The following is a 21,270-nucleotide window of genomic DNA, read 5'->3' on the forward strand; positions in this document are numbered from 1 at the left end:
AACACAGTAGATTAAATAGTACCATTAAACGAACTCGTTAAATAGTTCCATACCGCCTGGGCTTTTTCGAACCTTTCGTTGGAGAATGTTTTCTGTTACGTTTGTAACCCCCCCCCCCCAACCGAAGACCTAAACGGAAGAGGACGTTTACCATCCAATAACTAAAGAGGAACTGAAATGGCCGTGAAATATGGGCGTATTTCAGACCAGGAAAAATATTTAGGCAACGCAAGTTCATTTGTATTGCACATTTCATGTACAAGACAAATTCAAGGTGCTTTACATAAAACATTGAAAGCATTACAGAAAAAGAACCCAAATGGACCCAGGAAGGCAAGGGAAATGGACTATGATTGTGTCGATAACCATTGAATTGTATTTCATGTCGTCACTGCGTGAGTGTGTAATGATACTCGTTTCAGCCGTTTGGTATCCACTCATCATGTAGTATACCGAGAGATTAAAACTGAAGAAAAAGCACACGGGTTTATATTCTTATCATTAAACAAATGATGAACTATTGACAGCAAATATAAAACCTTGGTAAAGTTCACGGAAACTACCGTTGCAGTGATGAAAACGTCCGCATGGTGGCGCCAAACCCTCCAAGCAAGGAGTGCGAGGCGTACCTACCGTCTTACTATGAAGAGTTAAACGAGAAGCGAATTAGAGCGAACCAATAGTTCCAGTTTGGATACTCGACGCGGTGGCTGGCCTTCGGGGGCAAAATTCTCTCGGCTCAACTTGACGCGGAGTGCGTGTTTGAGCGACACTCCTTCCTTCCTTCCTTCCTCCCTCGCAGCATGGGGACGAAGCACCCTTTTATTCGGGTCGCCTCTGGACTCTCGACGACACGGGTCATAAAAGAAGCCTAATCCCCCAAAAATCCCACCATGGACTCCTCAACCAACAGCCTGGGTGAGTACGTGTGTTTTTGTCGGTATTCCTTTGTGCTAAGTTGAGCTACATCCTCTTTTTTTCCCCCATTGAGTGAAGAACATGCTTGTGGGCGTGCGTGCGTGCGTGTGTGCGTGTGACTGACATGAGTGCGTAGGCGTGGAGGCAGATGTTGGCTCGTTTGGGAACTGTCTTATGGTTTTCAATCAATGCTTTCCTTGTTGTTGATTGTGAAGAAAACATTCTTTGCAAAAGAGTTGTTGTTGGGTGTTTTAGCCACGTGGCTAATTACAAATATGCATCTAGTGTCAATCGTGAGTTAGAATTTTCCCACAATGTGCTCTTTATTTTTCGATATTTATCACGCTTAAATGTTTCAGATCAGTAAGATTGACACACCAAGTGAATATGAAATGCAGTTCAGGTATCAATCCAAACCAACGTGATCCTGTGTGATAAAGTAATTAATTGCCTCCTGAACTTGACCCGCTGAGCTTCATTTGGTACATACCAAGGGACTATGTTGAAGTACATTGAGGCGCTTCAACGAGACCAAAGGAGTGCTTTGCCTAATGAAGCCAGGGAACTGTGTTGAAGTGAGTTGAGGAGCTTTGTTTTCTCAAAAAGAGTCATTTGTTGTCATTCTGCTGCCAAGTCACCTTGTTGAAGTGAGTTGGGGATGTTCATTTGGACAAAACTAGTGCTCGACCACCATCCCCTGACATCTTGGAACCAAGGAACTTGATTCAAGTTGAGAAGCTTCATTTCGACACAAGTTGTGTTTTCCCCACTGTCTTGTTGAGCTGTTTTCGAACTTTTTGAGCAATCACACCATCGATTTGCCTGTGTGTGTGTGTGTGTGTGTGTGTGTGTGTGTGTGTGTGTGTGTGTGTGTGTGTGTTTGTTTGTGTTTGAGTCCGCTGCTTGCAACATATTGCGTCTGCACTGAATTAGATGGTTTCGTTCAAAATTGCCTGTAATCACAGTCTGCCTGATAGAACATTTGTCTTGAGCATCGCAGGCACATTGGATTCCCCATTGTACAGTAAATGTGAAACAAGCTTCAAGAAAAGGGCCCATTCCGTTCATAATCTCACCACGAGACGGAGAACAAAGAATACAAAACAAGAATCAGCGCATTGTGAAACTTTCTATCTGTATTCCTTTGGAGAGCAAGCTCAGTCACGCCCATTCACTGACGATTGCCAAATCCCGATCCCCCCCCCGTACTTAGGCAGGCGTCGTGCCGTGCGCACGGCCGGGCCGGGCCGAGCCGAGCCGAGCCGAGCCGTGCCGACTGACGTCTAATGGGGCCGTCAGCAAAACTTCAACTTCATGGCATTTGTCTGCAAAAAGTGGAGACTTGACATCAATCAAGCAGCAGTTGGGCACATTTTTTTTACGCTACGTAATTTAATGGCAAAACGAGTTTCAAACGAATCTTGAAGACAACTATGCATTTTGTATTGAAAACAATTTAGCAGCTTTGCCTTAGCTTGGCTATCTTAGCTCAATGCTAGCAGACGACGGCCTTTTAAAACCCAGTAAAAGGAAGAGCAACACTGTCGAAAGATACTCTGTGAAAAAGCGGCTCATATCAATTCATCTGACTGAGGCGTTGTAGCTGTCTCCATGGATGTATTATACTGCCCCCAAGTGGCCAGCCAAGGTGCGCAACACACATAAGGAGCGGCGCAATAGCCAAAGAATTGACGCGACCAACCTTTCGTCTTTCATTCTTTACATTTGAATTGTGAGTCATATCAACGAGGGCTCTCTTTCTTGTCTGCCTGCACGTGATGCCAAGAAAAATGGAAACGAGGCCAAATGCGCCAGTTGACCAGTTTGACAAGAACAACCATCGTACCATTGATCATCATCATTCCGGAATCTTCTTCCAGCGACACTTGCTGCCAGACGAGTTTGCGGTTGGGATTCTGCCATAAACTCGGATCTCTCGGCGTCGAGGCTTAACGACAGTGTGTGTGTGTGTGTGTACGTGTACTTTTGCAACCTGTGCAATCCTCGTGGCTCCGACATGGGGTTAAAAATGCGGCTTGCTTGTAGCGTGACTTCTGCAAGAGACGTTTCTTTTCACGCAAGCGTAGCGTAGCTTGCTCACGCACAATGCAACCGCACGGGTGCCCATGGCACGCTCTGTCCTCAGATGACGCGCCGGCGGACAGCGGCGCCGATTCGACCGAGCGGGCGGCGCCGACGGAGACGCGTCTTCGGGCGCAGGAGGACGAGCTCACGCTGCTCAAGGCCTCGCTGGCGGACGCCTTGCGCCGGATCCGCCTCCACGATGGGCTTCTCCTCGTGCTCAAGCAGCAGTTGATCGCAGGTGAGGCCCCGACCGACCGACCGACCGACCGACCATTCCATTGACTCCATTTGACCCGTGGCTTCTAGTGAACCCCGCCGCTGCCGGACTGATCAACCAAATTTGCTGTCACGAGGGCGCAAGCATTTATTCCAGCTTGGACCGAGTCCTCCTGTGTGAGTGCAGGTACTGGAAAAAAATGCCGTTGGGAATTCTTTTCAAACCCCGAGTCGCTGAGTTCACGCCCCTCCGCTTTTGTGCCCAGCCAAACACCACGGAGCATTTCGGGGCCGGCGACGGCGGATCGCTCCACCCAGACGGAGGCGGGCCATCCCGAGCCAAAGGCGGCTTTATCCGGGGGGGCGCAGAGCCTCCACCTGGAGGACCCCCTCCCTCTGCGGGCCAAGCTGCACCGCGCCCCCAGCGTGGAGGAGGACGAGGACCCGGACGACCACGACGGAGCGGCGCAGCGAGAAACGGAGCCCACTCGGACAGCGGCTGGCGAGGAGCCCGTTTGGACCAGCGCCGGCGGCCCCCAGAATGGACGCGATTGGCCGGAGGACACGTCTCTCGATCAGAACCTCGGCCCTTTGTCCAGTGTCCGGCAAGAAGCGCAGCACAAACCTCTGTGCGTGAGCTGGCCAAATTCAACTCTTCTTTCTTCCAAAATGTTCTTGTTGAGAAAATGTTGTCCGTCTAAGGTGGTTTATTTGGGGTCAATTTAGCAAGGCTTGTTAAAGGTTTTGGGTCCAAGGACACGGGTGCCCCTCACAATCCCAACAAAAGGTTTGCGCTATGGGTGTGTAGCATTTGGCGTGGTACAAATACAGAGCACGTTGCCCGCAAATTGTTTCATTTGATTGGCCGAAAGACAAAAGTCATTCATTGCTTGGTTTTTAAATGAAACAGGAGCTTGTACGACATCTATTCCTGCTTTTTTTTCTTTCTTTCTTTTTTTCGTAACCACAAGCTACGACTCCGGTTTGAGAACCAGTTTTGACAGTTTTGGGCCGTGGTTTGTTCAAAGTTTGCAGCCGGGCGAGTTTTGGCGACTTCCTTCCTTCCTTCCTTCCTTCCTTCCTTCCTTCCTTCCTTCCTTCCTTCCTTCCTTCCTTCCTTCCTTCCTTCCTTCCTTCCTTCCTTCCTTCCTTCCTTCCGCTTGCTTGTGCTTGGCAGGCCAGGCCGCTTGACATTCTGACATTGCTCACCACATGACTTTTTGTTGGCTGGGTCTTCCTTTGGCATTTTTCATCATAGTTAGCTTTTGAATGTGGAGAATTTATCAATCAGCTTGGAGGGCATTTTTGTTTTTCTTTTATTTATTTGTTATGTTTTTCTTCTTATTTATTTTATTGTACCGTAATTTTCGGACTATAAGTCGCACCGGAGTATAAGTCGCACCAGCCATAAAATGCCCAAAAAAGTGAAAAAAAAACATATATATGTATATAAGTCGCTCCTGAGTACAAGTCGCCCCCCCCCACCCAAACTATGAAAAAAAACCGCGACTTATAGTCCGAAAATTACGGTATATATTATATTGGTTTTCTTTTATTTATATTAGATATCTGTCTATCTATTTATTTTAGGTTTTTTTGGGAGACTCTGTGCTATTGTTAGTTGATGTTCTCCAATCGCACACACCACAGGTCGAAATGAGAAAGGGCGAAAAAACGTGTGCAAGTTTATCCTATTTATAAAATATGTCGAAAAAGGTGAAGCGTATTTTTCAGCGGCGAATAAATGTCTTCTTTTTTTTCAGACTTCGAAGGAATAGCGAAAAACTGGGCAACCTGAAGAGGCAGGTCAAGCGACTGGACAGAAAAGCGGCGTCCTCGGCCACTCTCCTCAGCCGCTCGCCAAGCTTAGAGAAGTGGGACATGCGCGAGCGAGCCTGCTTGTGCGCTTCTGCTCATCCCGCTTGTCTTCCTTTCTCCGCAGTCGTGTCAAGGAGCTCGTTGCCAGCGCAGGTGATTATTTTCTTTTTTTTCTTTTCAAAAAATGGAACTTGTGGCTTTTGTATGGCAAACACTCTCCTTGTGCTCAGAAAAGCAATTGCGAGCGTTCATCAGCTTGAAAATGGTCATTCTCAGAATGGTTATCGGAAAAGAAAAGCAAAAGATTTTTAAAATGTCCCCTCCGATTCACCCTCACAGGATCCCCCGGCTCTCGAAGACGAACCTATGGTCAAGGTCGGTCAAGTTTGAAATGTATTTGTTCTGAGGATTTGGTCCCACCCGCTCGCAAAATCTGCCATCAGAGTGACTAAATGTACACTTCACTTTTTGGGTATTTTTCAATTTGAGTCGAATTTGATTTTAATTTGCCATTTTTTTTTGATAGCTCCAAACAAATCTTTGTGCGAGATGTGAGGTTGAACGAATATACGTTCCCCAAGGCTCTGCGCTAGGTCCTAAACGATACGCTATCGTATGTTCCACACCATTTTGAAGGAGTCCTGTGTCTGACTCAAAGAATCCTTCCAAATAGTCAACCATGACAGCATGAGTGAGTGGAATGTCCTTTTCCAGGCCAGTCCATCAAAATGTTCATCCGCGGCCGGCCCATCACCATGTACGTCCCGAGCGCCATCCAAAATTACCACGAGCTGAAGACGGAGCCGCCCTCCCAGAGCCTGGAGCTGGACTGGGTGTATCCTAGCTTGCAGCATGGCCGCGCGTCCAAAGTGACACTCGGAGGCGTCGACCTTGACCCACGGCGCCGCAGCTACGGCTACCGGGGGCGAGACTGTCGGGCCAACCTGTACACGCTGCCCACGGGCGAGGCCGTCTACTTCGTGGCCCGCGTGGTGGTCCTCTACCACATGGACAAGCGCACGCAGCGCCACTACCGCAGACACAGCGACTGCGTTCGCTGGTCAGCGGAGAGAACAAATTGCCGCTCCTAAAATGCCTGCCGCGTCCAACCTTTCTGCTTTGCTTGCAGTCTCGCGCTGCATCCCGACAAAGTGCGGATCGCGTCCGGCCAAACGGCGGGTGTGGACAAAGACGGCAAGGTGGTGGTAATAGCTGGCGCAAATCGGTTGCATTTCCGCAAAAATGAAAACGTTCAGCACACATGACGATCAAGACGCGCATAATATTACATTGTAGATCCAAAAAAACATTGAGAATGGGCCTCAAGAACCAGATGGATTTGATTATTTCATTGTCGTTTTGTAAACTTAGTGACATTCCCATGCTTGCACGGGACTTGAGTGTTGGAAATGGCGCGAGAGCAATTCATGCAGAAATGCTCAATCTGCGGGAGGGAGGAAAAAGTCAATCACAAAATCACTTTTGGGAAGAAAACAAATGACACACAGCTTGTTTAGTTCTCATCAGACGTGTTGAAAATGATCCTTTGAGACGCTGTACGTGTGTGTGTGTGCGTTAGCCCCTGCAGCCTTGCGTTCACATCTGGGACTCGACCACCTTGGTCACACTGCAGCAAATCGGACTGGGAACCTTCCAGAGAGGAGTGGTCTCTGTTGCTTTTTCCACCATGGTGAGTTTGAACATCTTGAGAAGGATGGCAAAAAACAATCAAAGCGGGCCGGCGGGCGGGCGGGCGTGCGTGTTGTCAGTTGCCCTGCCACCACCGCTGGCTGCGCTTTGAGCTCATAGAGACTTTTTCTGTCTCTCCGCTAACCCTAGTCGGAAACTTGCCTTCTCAGGACTCGGGCGTCTTCCTGTGCGTGATCGATGAGTCCAACGAGCACATGTTGTCCGTGTGGGACTGCGCCAAGGGGAGCAAGCAAGCCGAGGTCAAGGTAAGTCGCAAGATAATCGCAATGAATGGAGCTTTTTGTGTCCGTTTCTTGAAGTCGTGGTGAAGAACATCTGCCAGGGGTCCTAGCTGGGAGCCTTTCCACACCTTTTCTTTTGGCACAAGGCACCGTTGGCGCAGCACACGGACTCCAGCTCCGAATTCTTAGCCGCCGCTCGTTTCAAATAAGAGAAAAAGGGATCACTTTTGAGGACGTCTTTTTATTCGTCATGCCCCGGCCGCAATAATCAAGCACCTAGAATCCGTCCATCCACTTTCCGAATAAAACCAAGTCGTATTTTATTTGAATTTCAGTATACGACTCAAAGGAATCAGCGTGAAAAGAAAACGTCGGTGTTAGTGTCGTAGGGCCAAAAAAAGTGCAACCTGACGATGCGGTGTCTTTTGTTTTGGAAGACCACCAACGAGACGGTGTTCGCCGTGGACTTCCACCCCGGCGACAGTGGCAACATCATCACCTGCGGCAAATCCCACGTCTACTTCTGGACCCTGAGCGCAGGGCAGTTCACCAAGAAGCAAGGCATCTTTGGGGTGAGCCTGGCCTCCCTCCCGCGTGTCACCTTCACGTCCCCCGTGGCCCGATGCGGTCCGTCAAGCCTCTTTGAAAAGCCCTGTACTAATTGAATGTATTATTATGAAGACAAATTGTGGATGGACAGACAGACAGACTCCACGTGTGGATAGTAAAAGCGCAAATTGTCTTGACTTTCAAAAAGGACAGATGTCGCTCGCCATTTTGATCCCATTGATCTTTTTCCAATATTTGAACCGTCCGTCTCTGATTTCAAAGCGAGTGTAGATAGATTTAACAACGGTGTTGACAGTCATAACGGAAGAAAACATCCATCCATCCATTTTCTGAACCGCTTAGTCCCCACGGCAATGCGCATGAAATCGCCTGGGCCGACCTCTGCCCTGAAAAGTCTCCCTTGGCTTTCTTTTCTTGCAGAAATACAAAAAGCCCAAGTTTATCCAGTGCTTTGTGTTCAGCCTGACTGGCGACGTTTTGACCGGCGACTCGGAGGGGAACATCCTGACCTGGGGCAGGTCAGCGGCCGATGTCAGAACTCTGGGCAAAGGGGCCAAAGGTAGGAAGGAGCATGTCTGACTTTCATCGCCCCATATGCCGATCGATGATGTTGTCTTTGGACCTTTCCCTTCAGAGACCTTCCAGATCATGCGGCAGACCAAAGCGCACGAGGGCAGCGTTTTCACCTTGTGCGCGCTGCAGGGCGGCGCCGCGCTGCTCAGCGGAGGAAGCAAAGACCGCAAGATCATCCGCTGGAGCGCCGACCTGGCTCCGGAGCACGAGTGCGAGGTGAAGCGCAAACGACGGCAAAAAAAACAGCGCAAAGCCGCCGCCGCCGCTCCTTCACCCGCCTGCCTCACACCCGCTTGTCCAGATTCCCGAAAAGTTCGGGGCGATCCGCACCCTCGCCGATGTCGACGGAGAGGAAGTGTTAGTGGGAACGAGCCGAAACGCCATCCTGAGGGGCGCCTTCTCCACCGGCTTCGTGGCCGTCGTGCAAGTAGGTGCGAGAGGCCGGCCGCAAAGCTCGCCCAGCTTCCGACTCACCCGAATGGCGTCCGGCCGGCTCTCAGGGCCACGTGGACGAGCTGTGGGGGCTGGCCACGCATCCGTCGCTCAACGGCTTCCTGTCCTGTGGCCACGACCGGCAGGTGTGCCTGTGGAACGCCGAGGAGCACGCGCTGCGCTGGAGCGTCTCCCTGGAGGTACCCGGCTGGCCAGAGCTTTTTGCCCCCTCGCAAACATCAGCGCTGTTTTTCTGTAGGAGTACGGCTTGTGCGCCGATTTCTGCCCAAACGGATCGGTGGTGTCGGTCGGCCTCAGCACGGGAAGGTAAGTTGCGGACGGCATTGCGCTGCCACGGCAGAAATGACTCCCTCCCTCCGCCCGCCTTCGCAACAGATGGGTGGTCCTGGACCTGCTGACGGCCGAGGTCATCTCCGAGGCTGTGGACGGCAACGAGCAGCATTCCGTCATGAGATACTCTCCAGGTACGAGAGAGTTGAAGCTCCTCCCAGCGGGTGGGCGGGAACGCATTACCAACGTGGGTGCGTGCGTGCGTGCTTTCAGACGGCAGCTTCCTGGCGGTGGGCTCCCATGACAACTTCATCTACATCTATAACGTGACTGAAAATGGCCGCAGTTACACTCGTTTTGGGAGATGCAACGTAAGCCCCGCCGCATCCATGGCGATCCTGCTGCACTCTGCCCCTCGCCTATCTTTGCTCACAGGGTCACTCCAGTTTCATAACTCACCTGGATTGGTCCAAAGACGGAAAGTACATCATGTCAAATTCGGGCGACTATGAAATCCTCTATTGTAAGTTGATATATGCTGCTTTTTTCTTTTTTTCCTAAATATCATTTTCCCAAAAATGTGTCCGTCCGTCCTCGTCCGGCCGTCTATCTTTGCTAGCGACCTCGGCGGAACAATTAAACACTCCTCCACTAGATGGCACACTTGTTTGTTGTCAGGGGACGTCGCTGCGGGCTGCAAACTGCTGAGGAATCGCTCGGAGAGCAAAGACCGGGAGTGGGCCTCCTACACCTGCGTGCTGGGCTTCCACGTCATGGGTGAGGAAAGGTGTTTTTGCCTGCCTGCCCTGGCATGGCGCCATTTGCAGCTGCTGCAATGGTTGATTTCATACAGGTCAAAGAAATGCCACCATTTGCTGCCATCTCGTGGTAGTTTAGTGTCAAACAACGTTTTTTTTAGAATCTTTTCTTTGGGTTTTCAAAACAACGATTTTTTGGCACTCAAAAATGCTCCTCATGGAGTTGGATTTCAAATAAAACACTTTTCAATGTTCCATCCCTTTACTGAACAATAGTTTGCGACATTATTTCAAATTGTGCAAAACGTCAATTATGATTTCATTCCTGGTTTGGCCTGGAATGTGTCCGACAATTGGCGTCATTGTTTTCTGAGCTGAGAGCAAATTGTTTTATTTGGATTCAATACAAAGATCAGAAGTCAATTGTTACTGTTGAAGCGGAAAGCTTGAGCCTCTCTCTGTACGATTGTTATATCAAAGGAAGAAAATATGTCAATTCATTTCATCATTGACGAAGCATCTCTTTCTGCATTTTTGCCGCCATCACCAGGCGTGTGGCCGGAGGGCTCGGACGGCACCGACATCAACGCGCTGTGCCGCTCCCACAGCGAGAGCGTGGTGGCGGTGGCGGACGACTTCTGCAAAGTCCACCTCTTCCAGTACCCCTGCCCCAAACTCAAGGTGCGGCGCGGCGCGGCGCGGCACGGCACGGCACGGTGCAGTGTTTTGCTGAAGCAAACATGATCTGGCCAAGCCTCCAAACCGGTTTTGGAATTTGCATAAGCGCATATGCCAACTCCACTTCCTGGCTGCTTTCCCGCCCATTCTGGTCCGCTCGCAACTAAATGCCTGCGCTGGATTTGCTGTTTGGGCTGGAAAAGCAGCAAAAAAAAGTCTTTTTCACCAGACGCACGTCTTTGTTCCGCCCGTTCGTTCGTTCGTTCGTTCCAGGCGCCGAGCCGCAGGTACGAGGGCCACGGCAGCCACGTCACCAACGTGCGCTTCACCCACAGCGACGCGCACTTGCTCTCGGTGGGCGGCAAGGACACGTGCATCTTCCAGTGGCGGGTGCTCCCCGCAGGCTCTCCGGAACCCGCTCCCAGCAGCCACTAGGTGGCGGCCGCAAAAAGAATGTAGACAAAGAAACCCGCACAACGCGGACGGGCGACGTTTATTTTAACGTTGCAATTTTGGGGGGAGGGCAACTTTTTTTTTTTTCCCCTCTCCTTCCTGTAAAAGTTCCCTGGACCCAAAAGGTTTAATAAGCCCTGCTTTAAATAGCGTACTTAACTGTACTGTGTTCTTGTTGGCTAACAATCAAAGTGCCGTTACCACACTGCCAAAAGCTCTTCCCTCCCAGGAAGTCCATTAACGTTCGTTGTCCATTTGTGTATACGCAAAAGTACAGTGAAGACCTTGCAATCATTTTCTGGATTGCTTGTCCACATTCGTCTATCAGACGAGTCGAACCCTAACCTGTTCGCCAGTCAGCCAGTCGCAAGCTTTATACAGACAGACAGACAGACAACCGACCAATCACAATCGCGTTCCATTCAAGGAATGCGCAAGAGGAAAGGCACACGCGCACAGCGACAACATGCGAGTGAGTGACTTAGTGAGTGAGTGAGTGCCTGAAGCTCAGGCAGCAATGTGCCGTCGACTGACGGTTAGGGGGCAGTGTTGCTCCGCGTTTGCTCAACAAGCACAACGTTTTTTAGGCCATCTTCATTTTTCCAACTTGTTCTTGACCATTTTTGCCCACATAGTCATTCATAGTCTGTCATTTTCGAGATGCTTTCTTGAAACATTTTACCGCCTTTTGTAAATAACATTGAAATCCATTTTCCGCTTTTTTTACATCATGTCTAAGTTGAAAACCACCCTCAACTTAAGTTGCACGTATGTAGTCTGATGAGCAATTTTTCAATTCGTTAGCCTAATAGCGTAAATGCCTGAATCCTTTTTAATTTACTGTCACTAGCAATAAAAAATAGCAATGTTGTCATTTTTATGCATATTCTGAGTCGTGATGATACACGAAACATTTCCTGTTTGTTTGATTTGTTTGGATTTTTCCCCGCCAGTTTTCCCATCAACGTACAAATATAATGTGGGCATTTATGCGATGTAAGCTATGGAAATGTAATTGTGATGTGAACATATTGAAAATGCTTTTCAAAAAGATATTTTTTGGCCTTTTTTTCTATTTATGTCAGAGGTCAAAAATGTTAAAAAAGAAACACGCTTTCTACAGTATTATTATTATTTACGTAAGTCAAAACTGCCTGGTCGAGATGACGTTTCCGACGTTTGCCGAACATTTCCGAAGATGACGACGAGCGTGTGTAATCGAGTGACGGTGAAGACCAAGAAGAAGAAGAAGAGAAGGACGAAGATCTGCTGAGCGGAGGATGAGAGGAAGAGTGGAGGTAGAGACAGACGTGTGAATGAGCGAGTGAGAAGGCGGCGGCGGCGGAGGAGGAGGAGGAGGAGGTGGTGGTGGTAGTGGAGAAGGAGACGATTGTCGTGAGGGAGCAAATTCAAGACCAATGTTTTGGAGGAGCGTTTCGTGACGGAAACTTTCAACTTTTTTTTTTTTTTTTTTTTTTTAAACCGCCACTCACTCGGCTTGTTGTGCCCCGGAGCCGGCCGGCTTTGTCTCACGACGCGGGCGTCTATAAATGGACTAAAACAGAGCCCCGCAGACGATCTCTTCGCATTAACCCAGAGCTCATTACTAAAGAATGGCGGCCAACATGTATCGAGTGGGAGGTAAGTTGTCTTATTTAATTAAATTTTTGTTCATTTTTGAACACCCCACCACTCCCCACCTCCTCCCTCCAGCGTGGTTGTTCCTTCTGGCTGCACGTTAGCTTAGCTACACGCTAGCTGTCTGTGAGCTAGCCGCTAATCCCCGCTAGTGCTTGCTAGGGTAAACGTAGGCACCGCACCGTCTACTTTTCAATTCCAGTCAACTATTGAAAAGACGTAGCGCATTCACTACCAGTTGAAAGGCCGCTTTTGTGATACAATTTCCACCCGAGGGGAAATTTTACAGCCCTAAAGTGCGCCCAAGTGTTGCAAAAGGTCAACTTCCAAATTCGATTCGTTGTCCGCCGACAAAGTTATCGGGAACCTACTACGAGTCCCCACCCCTGTCCCTCTCTGGTTAGAACATTCAATTCGGCGTATTAACACGACAATTTGTCGTCCCCACGACAATTTTATTTATTTGCAACATCGGCCTGAAGTGGACTCTTTACACATGGTGCTAGTTAGCATTAGCTTAGCTTTGACAATGCCCGGTAGGCTGAACTGATAGATGCGGCTTAGGTTTTGACACTGGCTTTAGTTCACATATGACTGTTAGGGGGGGATACAGAATTGTTACAGTCCCCGAGTATTTGCCGCAAGTATAAAGATTTCATCTGAATTCTACAAGATGGTGGCAGCAAAGCACTACTTTTGTCCAAATGAAACTTCTCAACAGACTTCAACTAAAAGCAACCAAGCTGAGCTGAGCTGAGTCTGCTGCAAATGTCGAATCGAGAATATGTATTCAAAGCAAGTCTTTGCTTCAGTGCGAGCAACTCCGGTCCTCCGGTGTCCAGCAAGATCCCGATTGTTATCCAGCTTCTCCAGATCTTGCTGATCATTCCAATTCGGTGTGTTGCAACAAGGTGTAGGACACCGGCCCTCAACGACCCACCCGACTTGCCTACCTGCCTGCCTACCCAATGCACTTTAGTGGGTGCGCAGTCAAAGTCGTCTATTTACATGTGTAGAATTTTAGGTTTTCTCATTTCAAGATCAACGTAAGCACTCATTCAAATTACAACAGCGCCTCGAAGCGTGCGTGGGCCAATGTTAGATTCTGACAGCATGAACAAAAAGAGCGATTTTCTTTTTTTTCTTCTTTTTCTCAAAGACTCGTGGACCAAATCTTGGGACTAACGCGTAGCAGCTTGTCTTTTTTATAATTGAATATAGCAATATGCATTCATGAACAGAGCGACCAGTCAAACAATAGCCAGTCAAAAACCCTTCGGCAGTTCTTTTAATCGACGTTTGGGCCGGGATACGCGCCACCAGCTCGATCCGTCCAAACGATTGTTTAAGAAAGCCAAATTCTGAGCTTAACACCAATGTGGTTTGTCCGTAATTTGCCGTGTTTCTTTTGTCGCCCTCCCTTCCTCCATCTCCATGCGTAACTTCTCACCCGTCCCCCCCTGCTCGCTCACAGAGAAGGACCGGCCCCAATGACCTTCAAAGAGGTGGGGTTGTTAACTCTGCAAGCAAATCGCGACTATTTATTTTTTCTTCTTCACAAAACCGAAGAAATAACTTGGCTGAATCGGACATTTTTGCCTTTGATTGGTCCGTTTTTTGGATGAGATGAGGGCCTGGACATTTTGTTTCGTTCCAATAAGCCATCAATCGGAGTGAAATTCACATTTTTTGGCCTCCGGTACAGTAATCCCTCGCTATATCATTTATCGAGGCTTCGGTGCATCGTGGATTTTTATAAAATGTAAAAAAAAGTTGTTAGTATAGTAAGAGTTCTAAAAACATATTTACAGTATTGTACCATGTTATAAAAAAAAGTTAGAATGATAATAATAAAAGAGTTTTAAAAAGATATTTACCGTATATACACTTGTTATAAAAAAGTTATGATAAGAGTTGTAAAAACATTTATAGTATGTATACTTTAGCTACAGCTACATATGTTACACACACGTATCATATTGATATTATTTTCTGTATGTCATTTACACTATTAATATAATATTTACATGTTTGAAACTATTCTTTAATGTTCTAATGATGACATACGTACTTATATGGTTTCATATACATTTATTGATACGCAAAAAATGTTCAAAACGAGAAGGTGACACTACTTTGCGGATTTTCTCTTATCGCGGGTGCTCGTGGAACCAATTAGTCGCCATAAACCAGAGATGACTATTTCATTTTACAACACAGTGAGAAAAAAGTTGTTGTCATTGGCTTTATCCCTATGGAAATAAAAGGTTGTACATTAATGGACATTTTACTAGTGGCATAAATCACCATTCTTTAGCTTTTGGGGTGATTCGTGCTAACATTTGGCCAGCAATATGCGGAGAACAATTTGCGAGTCCAATTTGTCGACTACCACGCGCAAATGACGTTTGAAAGAATCCCACGTCTCCACCTGCTTGCTGGTTGGACGTAGGTCTGCTTCACCTCTTGCTGTGTGTTTCCCTCCTTCCAGATTACGTCTACTTTGAGAACTCCTCCAGCAACCCGTACCTGATCCGCAGGATAGAAGAGCTCAACAAGGTGCCGTGGTGCCACACACACACACACACACACACACACACACACACACATCCGGTTTGGCCCAACACTGGCGCGGGAGCCTCCTTATGTCGTAGCAGTCTTTTAGCCAGTCAAAGATGAAGAAGCATCCTTTGAAAAAGGCATTGGCCTTTCGCTTGGCCACGCCGGAGACTCGCTGGCTGGCTGGCTGGCTGGCTGGCTGGCTGGCTGGCTGGCCGGCTGGCTGGCTGGCTGGCTGGCTGGCCGGCCGGCTGGCTGGCTGGCTTTTAACGTTGCGCAATTTCAACGTTTCAACCATTGGTTGTTGTACTTCTGCCACGCGCCGCACAGACATTTCATCTTTTGTGCGTGCCACCGGAAGGCGCTGGCGTAGATAGACGGAGAGACAAAACTGGCAGAATTGCTTTTAATTTGGGATGATCATTTGGCTTTTTGAACTTCTTAAACGGAGATGTGTTTCTTGTGCAAATTTGGCCGTGTTTTGTGCAGACGGCCAACGGGAACGTGGAGGCCAAGGTGGTATGTCTCTTCAGACGGCGAGACATCTCCGGCAACCTCAACGCTCTCGCTGACAGCAACGCAAGTAAGTTGCGCCCGCCGCTACTCGAACCGCCGCCGAGTCGCCTCGCGTCCCCCAAAAAAAAAAAAAAAAAAGCACCGTGGCGACATATGCCGAGTCCGGTCGGCCTGAGCGCGACAAGATTGAACATTTTCAAAGAAATGAAAGCTGAAAAGAAGAAGCTGTTGGACGGTTGTGTCACACGCCTTGAGGAAGTCGGGCCTCAAAAATGCCTTCAAATGAAAGTCGAACTGGATCATTTGTCAACATGCGTCCCGTCCCGGCCGGCGCCTTTGCTGCGCTCTTCTTCTCCAGGACGCCTTCACTTCTTTTGTCTTGTGTGCGTGTGATATAAGGAGTTTGGGCGGGCTTATGCTGCTTTTGACATGCGGCCCACCGGAGGCTGAGCACATTTGCTCATTAGCGAGGAAGCCCCCCCCCCAAGGATGCACCGCCCACCCGCCCGCCTCAGACAAAGACGTGCCCACCTCCAAAATCGAGGCATCCACTGTACTGTTGGCCAGTCACACGAGGACACCGTCGTCAATATGGGTTTGAGAATTCCAAATCTAGGTCCTCCGTCGTGCCAGTTGGGCTGCTCGTCTATAAGAACAAATAAGTACGCTTGGTCGCATGTGGCGGAACAAAAGGCCCTTTTTGTGCGCTGCCACAGGACCTTGTGGAAAGTGTGTGTGTGTATTCTTTAGATGGAGTGTGCTGCTCTGTGCGTGTGTGTATGTGCGCGCGCAGCGCAAGTTAGGATACATGTTGGGGGGGGGGGGCACCTCGAGTTCGGTACACGGGGTTTCCGACATTGTCTGGCAGGGACTAGCTGGACGGCGGTGGGGGGTGAGAGGTTAACAGAAAAGGGGGTGTAGCCCAAGTAGCGTCCCTCCTCCAATGTGTGTGCGAGCGCGGGCGGGCGGGCTTGCCCCCTCGCTGACGGACGGGGTTTCCCGTAGCGGAGCGCAGGGGCGGAGTCCTTCCAGAGATGGAGCAGGCGATAATGGCGCCGCCCCCTTGGGCTTACCACAAATCGCAAAATTGGGAACGCTTGCTCGTACGTTATGGACAGAGGTGGTACGGTTGGATACTTGTGTCAAAAAGAGGCGCAAAGTTGGAGTGCAAATGAAAATGCCGTTGTCATTTGAAGGGGAATTTGAGGAGGAGTCCAAGCAGCCGGCGCTGGCCGAGCCACAGAAGCACCAACTCAAGCACCGGGAGCTGTTCCTCTCGCGCCAGTTTGAGTCGCTACCGGCCACTCACATCAGGTAGTGGCTGTGCTGCCGTGGCCGCCTGACCCTTGTGCCTGCTGCCTGACCCTTGTGCCTGCTGCCTGACCCTTGTGCCTGCTGCCTGACCGTCCACTCTCTCCCCCCAGGGGCAAGTGCAACGTCACCCTCCTCAATGAAACCGATGTCTTGGCAGGATACTTGGAGAAAGAGGTGAGAGGAGCTTGGAGAGCGTTTCACACCTCAACTGGCTTTGCTTTGCCTTGCTTCTGATGCTTGCTTTGTTTGAAGCACAGCAAACCTTCCTTCCTTCCTTCCCCCCCCCCCCAAATCTTCCGGCTTTCTTTTCAGGACTGTTTCTTCTATTCATTGGTGTTCGACCCGGTCCAAAAGACCCTGTTGGCCGACCAGGGAGAGATCAGGGTGGGCTCCAAGTACCAGGCGGATGTGCCCGACAAGCTGGCGGAGGGTGAGGAGCCAAATGCGCCCGCGCCGCTCTTCCTCGAATCCATTTCTTTTCTTTTCTTTTTTTTTTTAATCTCAGGAGAATTGGATGGCCGCATCCAGGAGAAGCTGGAGACCAAGGTGTGGGACCCTGACAACCAACTCAAAGACCCCCAGATTGACCAGTTTCTGGTGGTAGCAAGGTAAACGACCCAAGCCCAAATAGCAACTAACGGCGGCGTGGTTAACAGATGACTTTGAGAAGCTCCCTCGCCTCATTTGCATCTTTGACTTGTTGTTCACAGGGCGGTGGGCACCTTCGCTCGGGCTCTGGACTGCAGCAGCTCCATCCGCCAGCCCAGCCTGCACATGAGCGCGGCGGCGGCTTCGCGAGACATCACGCTGGTGAGAGCGACGTTGGCCAGCCGGAATCACTGGAATAAGCCAGGCGGACGCACGCTTCTAAGCCCTCATTGCGCTGCAATGTCTCCTGTGTGCAGTTCCACGCCATGGACACGCTGCAGAAGAACCATTACGACTTGGCCAAGGCCATGTCCACGCTGGTGCCCCAGGGCGGCCCCGTGCTCTGTCGCGACGAGATGGAGGAGTGGAGCGCCTCCGAGGCCATGTTGTTTGAAGAGGCGCTGGAGAAATACGGCAAAGACTTCAACGACATCCGCCAGGACTTTGTAAGCAGCGAAAAAAAGTGCACCGGGGCTGAGATGGCCTCAAATGTAATAGCGATTTCACGAGCAAATTCATTTGAATCCCGAGAAAGTCAACGGAACATTTACCATGCAAAAACCTTTTGGCCGACGCTCAACTTGATAGGAAAGGGTTCATCTGCACTTTGGTTCCTGCCTGCCTGCCTGCCTGCCTGCTCTTTCATTTCTTGATTTTGCTGTGCTGTGCTGTGCAGCTCCCTTGGAAGTCTTTAGCCAGCGTGGTCCAGTTCTACTACATGTGGAAGACCACAGACCGCTACATCCAGCAGGTAAACAGCCCGTCGTGGTTTGGCGCCACTCCGAGGCCACAAAGCAAGCGTTTGTTGCCTCCTCCTCAGAAACGACTGAAGGCGGCCGAGGCGGACAGTAAGCTGAAGCAGGTCTACATCCCCACCTAGTGAGTATTGCGAGTCACTGCGGCATCACGGCAGAAAAAAAATGTTAACTTTTTTTCGCCGCGGCCCCTTCTGACCAGCACCAAGCCCAACCCCAATCAGATCATGGTGCCGGGGAGCAAGCCGGGCGTGAACGGCGCCGCCGCCACCGGCGCCGCCGGCGCCGCCGCCGGCTTCCAGAAAGGACTCAACTGCGAGAGTTGTCACAGTAAGTCAGTCCTCGTGGCTTGTCTTTTTTCTTCAGTTGGTCATTGAAAAGAGGAAACGTGTTGCTTTTCGACCACCTTGAATGGATTCTTTTAGGAATGAATGGCTCTTCCGGTAAACTGGGACTTTATTACCAATTGGACTCCTGTAGCCGCCTCAGTTGCCGCACGCCCGACACGCAGCCGTATTATCTGTGACGGCGCGTCTCCTTTGTTCACTTTAGCGTCAAATACTGTGCGTATTTGACACGAAATTGAAACAAGCGCATGTTTCCTTTTGCGCCGTACCCGCGCTGAAAATGCTGAAAGTCCAAAGTAAGTTGGGATTGTAAAAATAAGTTGTCATAAGAGAACAATTCTCCAGGTGAGCCAGAATACTATCAAATTCTAAATCTTTGAACCAAAAAGCGAGCAATGAAAGATTTTTTCATTTCTCGTCTGAGGCGAAATAAAGTTGAAGAGAAACTCTTTGATGTCTTTTGTGCCAGCGGCCCAGTCGCCTCAGTGGTACGCCTGGGGGCCCCCCAACATGCAGTGCCGACTGTGCGCCTCCTGCTGGATCTACTGGAAAAAATACGGCGGCTTAAAGACCCCGACGCAGCTCGAGGGCGCCGCCCGGACCGGCTCCGTATGTCGCCCCAACGCACGCACGCGCACACACGCCTCGCGGCCCCTAAGCACGCGCCCATTTCATTGTCCTCCTGCGTTTCAGGAGTCAGGGCCGCGCAGTCACATGACCCGCCAGGAGGTCCAGGGCCTGTCGCCATTCACGCGCAACGAGGGCCGCGCCAAGCTGCTGGCCAAGAACCGCCAAACGTTCATCCTGCAGACCACCAAGCTGACCCGCGTGGCCCGCCGGGTCTGCCAGGACATCCTGCAGCCTCGGCGGGCGGCGCGGCGCCCCTACGCCTCCATCAACGCCAATGCCGTCAAAGCCGAGTGTACGTCCACCCGCGTGCACGCGGCGGCCGGCTCGAGCCTTGGGACCCACCTTTGACTCTGCTCTCCTCAGGTATGATCCGGTTGCCCAAAGCCACAAAAACTCCCCTGAAGAGCAAGCTGGTCCCCCGACCGTCGCTGGCCAACATCGTGAAGGACTTGGGTAAGAGTAGCCGGACCGTAGGAAATGGAGGGACGGCTCGGGTCCCAAATACACGCCGAGCCCATTGGGGCTCGGAGGTCAGCGAACTCGGGTCGGGGCCAGAGTTCCCAGCAATGCCGGTGCGTCGGCATTTAGCTGTTACGCTGCACGCAAATGGAAGCAAGTGTGGATGCCCCCCCCATAAGTGCCATTTCTACCGTTGACTTTTCCCCAACGGGTCATTTTACTCAACTGCTTTTGACTTGAAATGTGGGACACGCTTTAGTTTTTGCCAGATTCTTTTCCCTTTAAATGCTGCCTTGCCTTGGAATGAAATCCGATGTTTTGGGTTTGTTTGGTTGTCTGCAGCCATCGCCGCTCCTCTCAAGCTGAAAGCATCCAGGGGACCCCCGACGCCCATCAACAGGAACCAGGCCAGCCAGCCTAGAGCGGGCCAAGGCCTGCTGGGAAAGAGGGGCTTTGACAGCGTGAGCGTCCTCCCTCGCTGGCGCGCCAGCCGTCCCGTCCCGCGCCGGCCGGCCGGCCACGTCCGACTCAAATTGGCCTTTGCTTTGGACAGGGCTCGGGAACGGCCTACTCGGCCAACGGGAGGGCCTACACTTCAGGCATGAGGACCACCTCGCAGTCTGTCATCAAGCGTCAGAAGGTCAGCCAGGGAGAAGCCCCCAACCCTGTTGTCTTCGTGGCTACAAAAGACACCAGGTACTCCCAAATGGAGCCCGACCCGAGCCCATTGAGCACAAGATATACTTGACAAATGTGTCCCCCCCCCACAGAGCACTAAGGAAACATCTGACTCAATCGGAGATGCGCCGGGCGGCTCGGAAACCTCACCTTCCCGTACGGCTCAAGCTGCCGCCGCCGCCGCCCCCTCGCCCCCTGGCCCTGCCCTTGCTCCCGTCCAGCACCAGCGAACCCATCGTCCTCGAGGACTGAATGGCGAGCGAGCGGGCGGGCGGGCGGGTCGCTTTTCTTAACAAGATAGCAGCGGTCTGTGTCCATACTTTTCTCTTGAGATTTTATTTTTTTTTTTTGAGTTCCCCACCAAGGATCCCCCCCGCAGCTCAGGCTTTGTAAGATTTTATTACAGGTCCTGAATTATTTTGTAACACCCCACTGGCTTTTAAATGTGTAATTTAAGTGGAAAATATTTTCTCCCTGAAACGTTTTTGGATGGTAAAGCACACCGTGTGTCAATGTGTGCGTGCGTCATCGCTATCTCTGCCCAAAGTGAAGCTTTAAACACTTCAAACTTTTCCTTTGGTCCTGACCATTTTATTCATGTCCCATACGCGGTTGGCCGGCAGGCAGGCAAGCACCGGACAGCTTGCCGACCTGTGCCAGATATCCCAGCCAGGCATTGCATAGCGTACAATAACACCGGCTTGTTTTGTGCTCGCTTGAACAGCGGTACTAAACAATAATTGTTCAGGACCCTCCACTCTCTTTCACTTTTATATCTCAAAGCCCACCCCAAATACTTTTTTACAAAGACAATTGGATCATCATAATCCCTGGATTCCACAGCACTTGGGGATAGCAATGATTCTTTTTTTCTCAAGCAGCTTTGGTCCCAATGTGGAGTTTATCTTTCTCAAAAAAATCAAAAAGAGGGGGAAAAAAAAGAAGAAATGGCTGTGTTTGTAGCAAATACCCGTCTGTAAAGAAAAGGCAAGTGGATAACTGC

The 21,270-nt window shown here is 50.3% G+C and overlaps 2 protein-coding genes across 4 annotated transcripts in view; both read left to right on the forward strand.

Moving 5' to 3' along the window:
* The first annotated feature begins 673 nt into the window (after positions 1–673).
* On the forward strand, positions 674–10,721 carry eml3 (EMAP like 3). Of its 3 annotated transcripts, XM_037260564.1 has the most exons (25): positions 680–918; positions 3,065–3,241; positions 3,310–3,406; positions 3,486–3,803; positions 3,834–3,848; positions 4,983–5,093; positions 5,162–5,190; positions 5,377–5,412; positions 5,752–5,872; positions 5,948–6,097; positions 6,167–6,236; positions 6,617–6,727; positions 6,897–6,992; positions 7,406–7,540; positions 7,959–8,097; positions 8,173–8,327; positions 8,413–8,538; positions 8,612–8,743; positions 8,803–8,870; positions 8,940–9,028; positions 9,108–9,205; positions 9,270–9,357; positions 9,513–9,611; positions 10,143–10,273; positions 10,544–10,721. In XM_037260564.1, exons 1-25 carry the CDS (start codon positions 894–896, stop codon positions 10,703–10,705), a joined length of 2,778 nt encoding a protein of 925 aa, XP_037116459.1. In that variant the 5' UTR covers positions 680–893; the 3' UTR covers positions 10,706–10,721. The 3 variants fall into 3 exon arrangements, with proteins under 3 accessions (XP_037116460.1, XP_037116459.1, XP_037116458.1); XM_037260563.1 differs by having other exon boundaries at positions 3,486–3,848; XM_037260565.1 differs by lacking the exons at positions 9,270–9,357; positions 9,513–9,611; positions 10,143–10,273; positions 10,544–10,721 and having other exon boundaries at positions 674–918; positions 3,486–3,848; positions 8,413–8,542; positions 9,108–9,166.
* A 1,237-nt stretch (positions 10,722–11,958) lies between these two features.
* The window catches only part of mta2 (metastasis associated 1 family, member 2), a 9,621-nt gene continuing 309 nt past the window's right edge, over positions 11,959–21,270 (forward strand). The window contains exons 1-18 of the mRNA XM_037260571.1: positions 11,959–12,364; positions 14,853–14,920; positions 15,410–15,503; positions 16,633–16,750; positions 16,861–16,924; positions 17,063–17,180; positions 17,256–17,358; positions 17,461–17,560; positions 17,656–17,844; positions 18,075–18,149; positions 18,219–18,277; positions 18,356–18,483; positions 18,970–19,109; positions 19,194–19,422; positions 19,494–19,583; positions 19,932–20,050; positions 20,143–20,285; positions 20,360–21,270. The exon at positions 20,360–21,270 is cut by the window's right edge and continues 309 nt beyond it. Coding sequence (XP_037116466.1) covers positions 12,337–12,364; positions 14,853–14,920; positions 15,410–15,503; positions 16,633–16,750; positions 16,861–16,924; positions 17,063–17,180; positions 17,256–17,358; positions 17,461–17,560; positions 17,656–17,844; positions 18,075–18,149; positions 18,219–18,277; positions 18,356–18,483; positions 18,970–19,109; positions 19,194–19,422; positions 19,494–19,583; positions 19,932–20,050; positions 20,143–20,285; positions 20,360–20,519 — 2,025 coding nt within the window. The 5' untranslated portion in view covers positions 11,959–12,336 and the 3' untranslated portion in view covers positions 20,520–21,270. The remainder of the gene's footprint in view (positions 12,365–14,852; positions 14,921–15,409; positions 15,504–16,632; positions 16,751–16,860; positions 16,925–17,062; positions 17,181–17,255; positions 17,359–17,460; positions 17,561–17,655; positions 17,845–18,074; positions 18,150–18,218; positions 18,278–18,355; positions 18,484–18,969; positions 19,110–19,193; positions 19,423–19,493; positions 19,584–19,931; positions 20,051–20,142; positions 20,286–20,359) is intronic.

Source organism: Syngnathus acus, chromosome 10, assembly GCF_901709675.1.
Source record: "Syngnathus acus chromosome 10, fSynAcu1.2, whole genome shotgun sequence".
Taxonomy (NCBI): domain Eukaryota; kingdom Metazoa; phylum Chordata; class Actinopteri; order Syngnathiformes; family Syngnathidae; genus Syngnathus; species Syngnathus acus.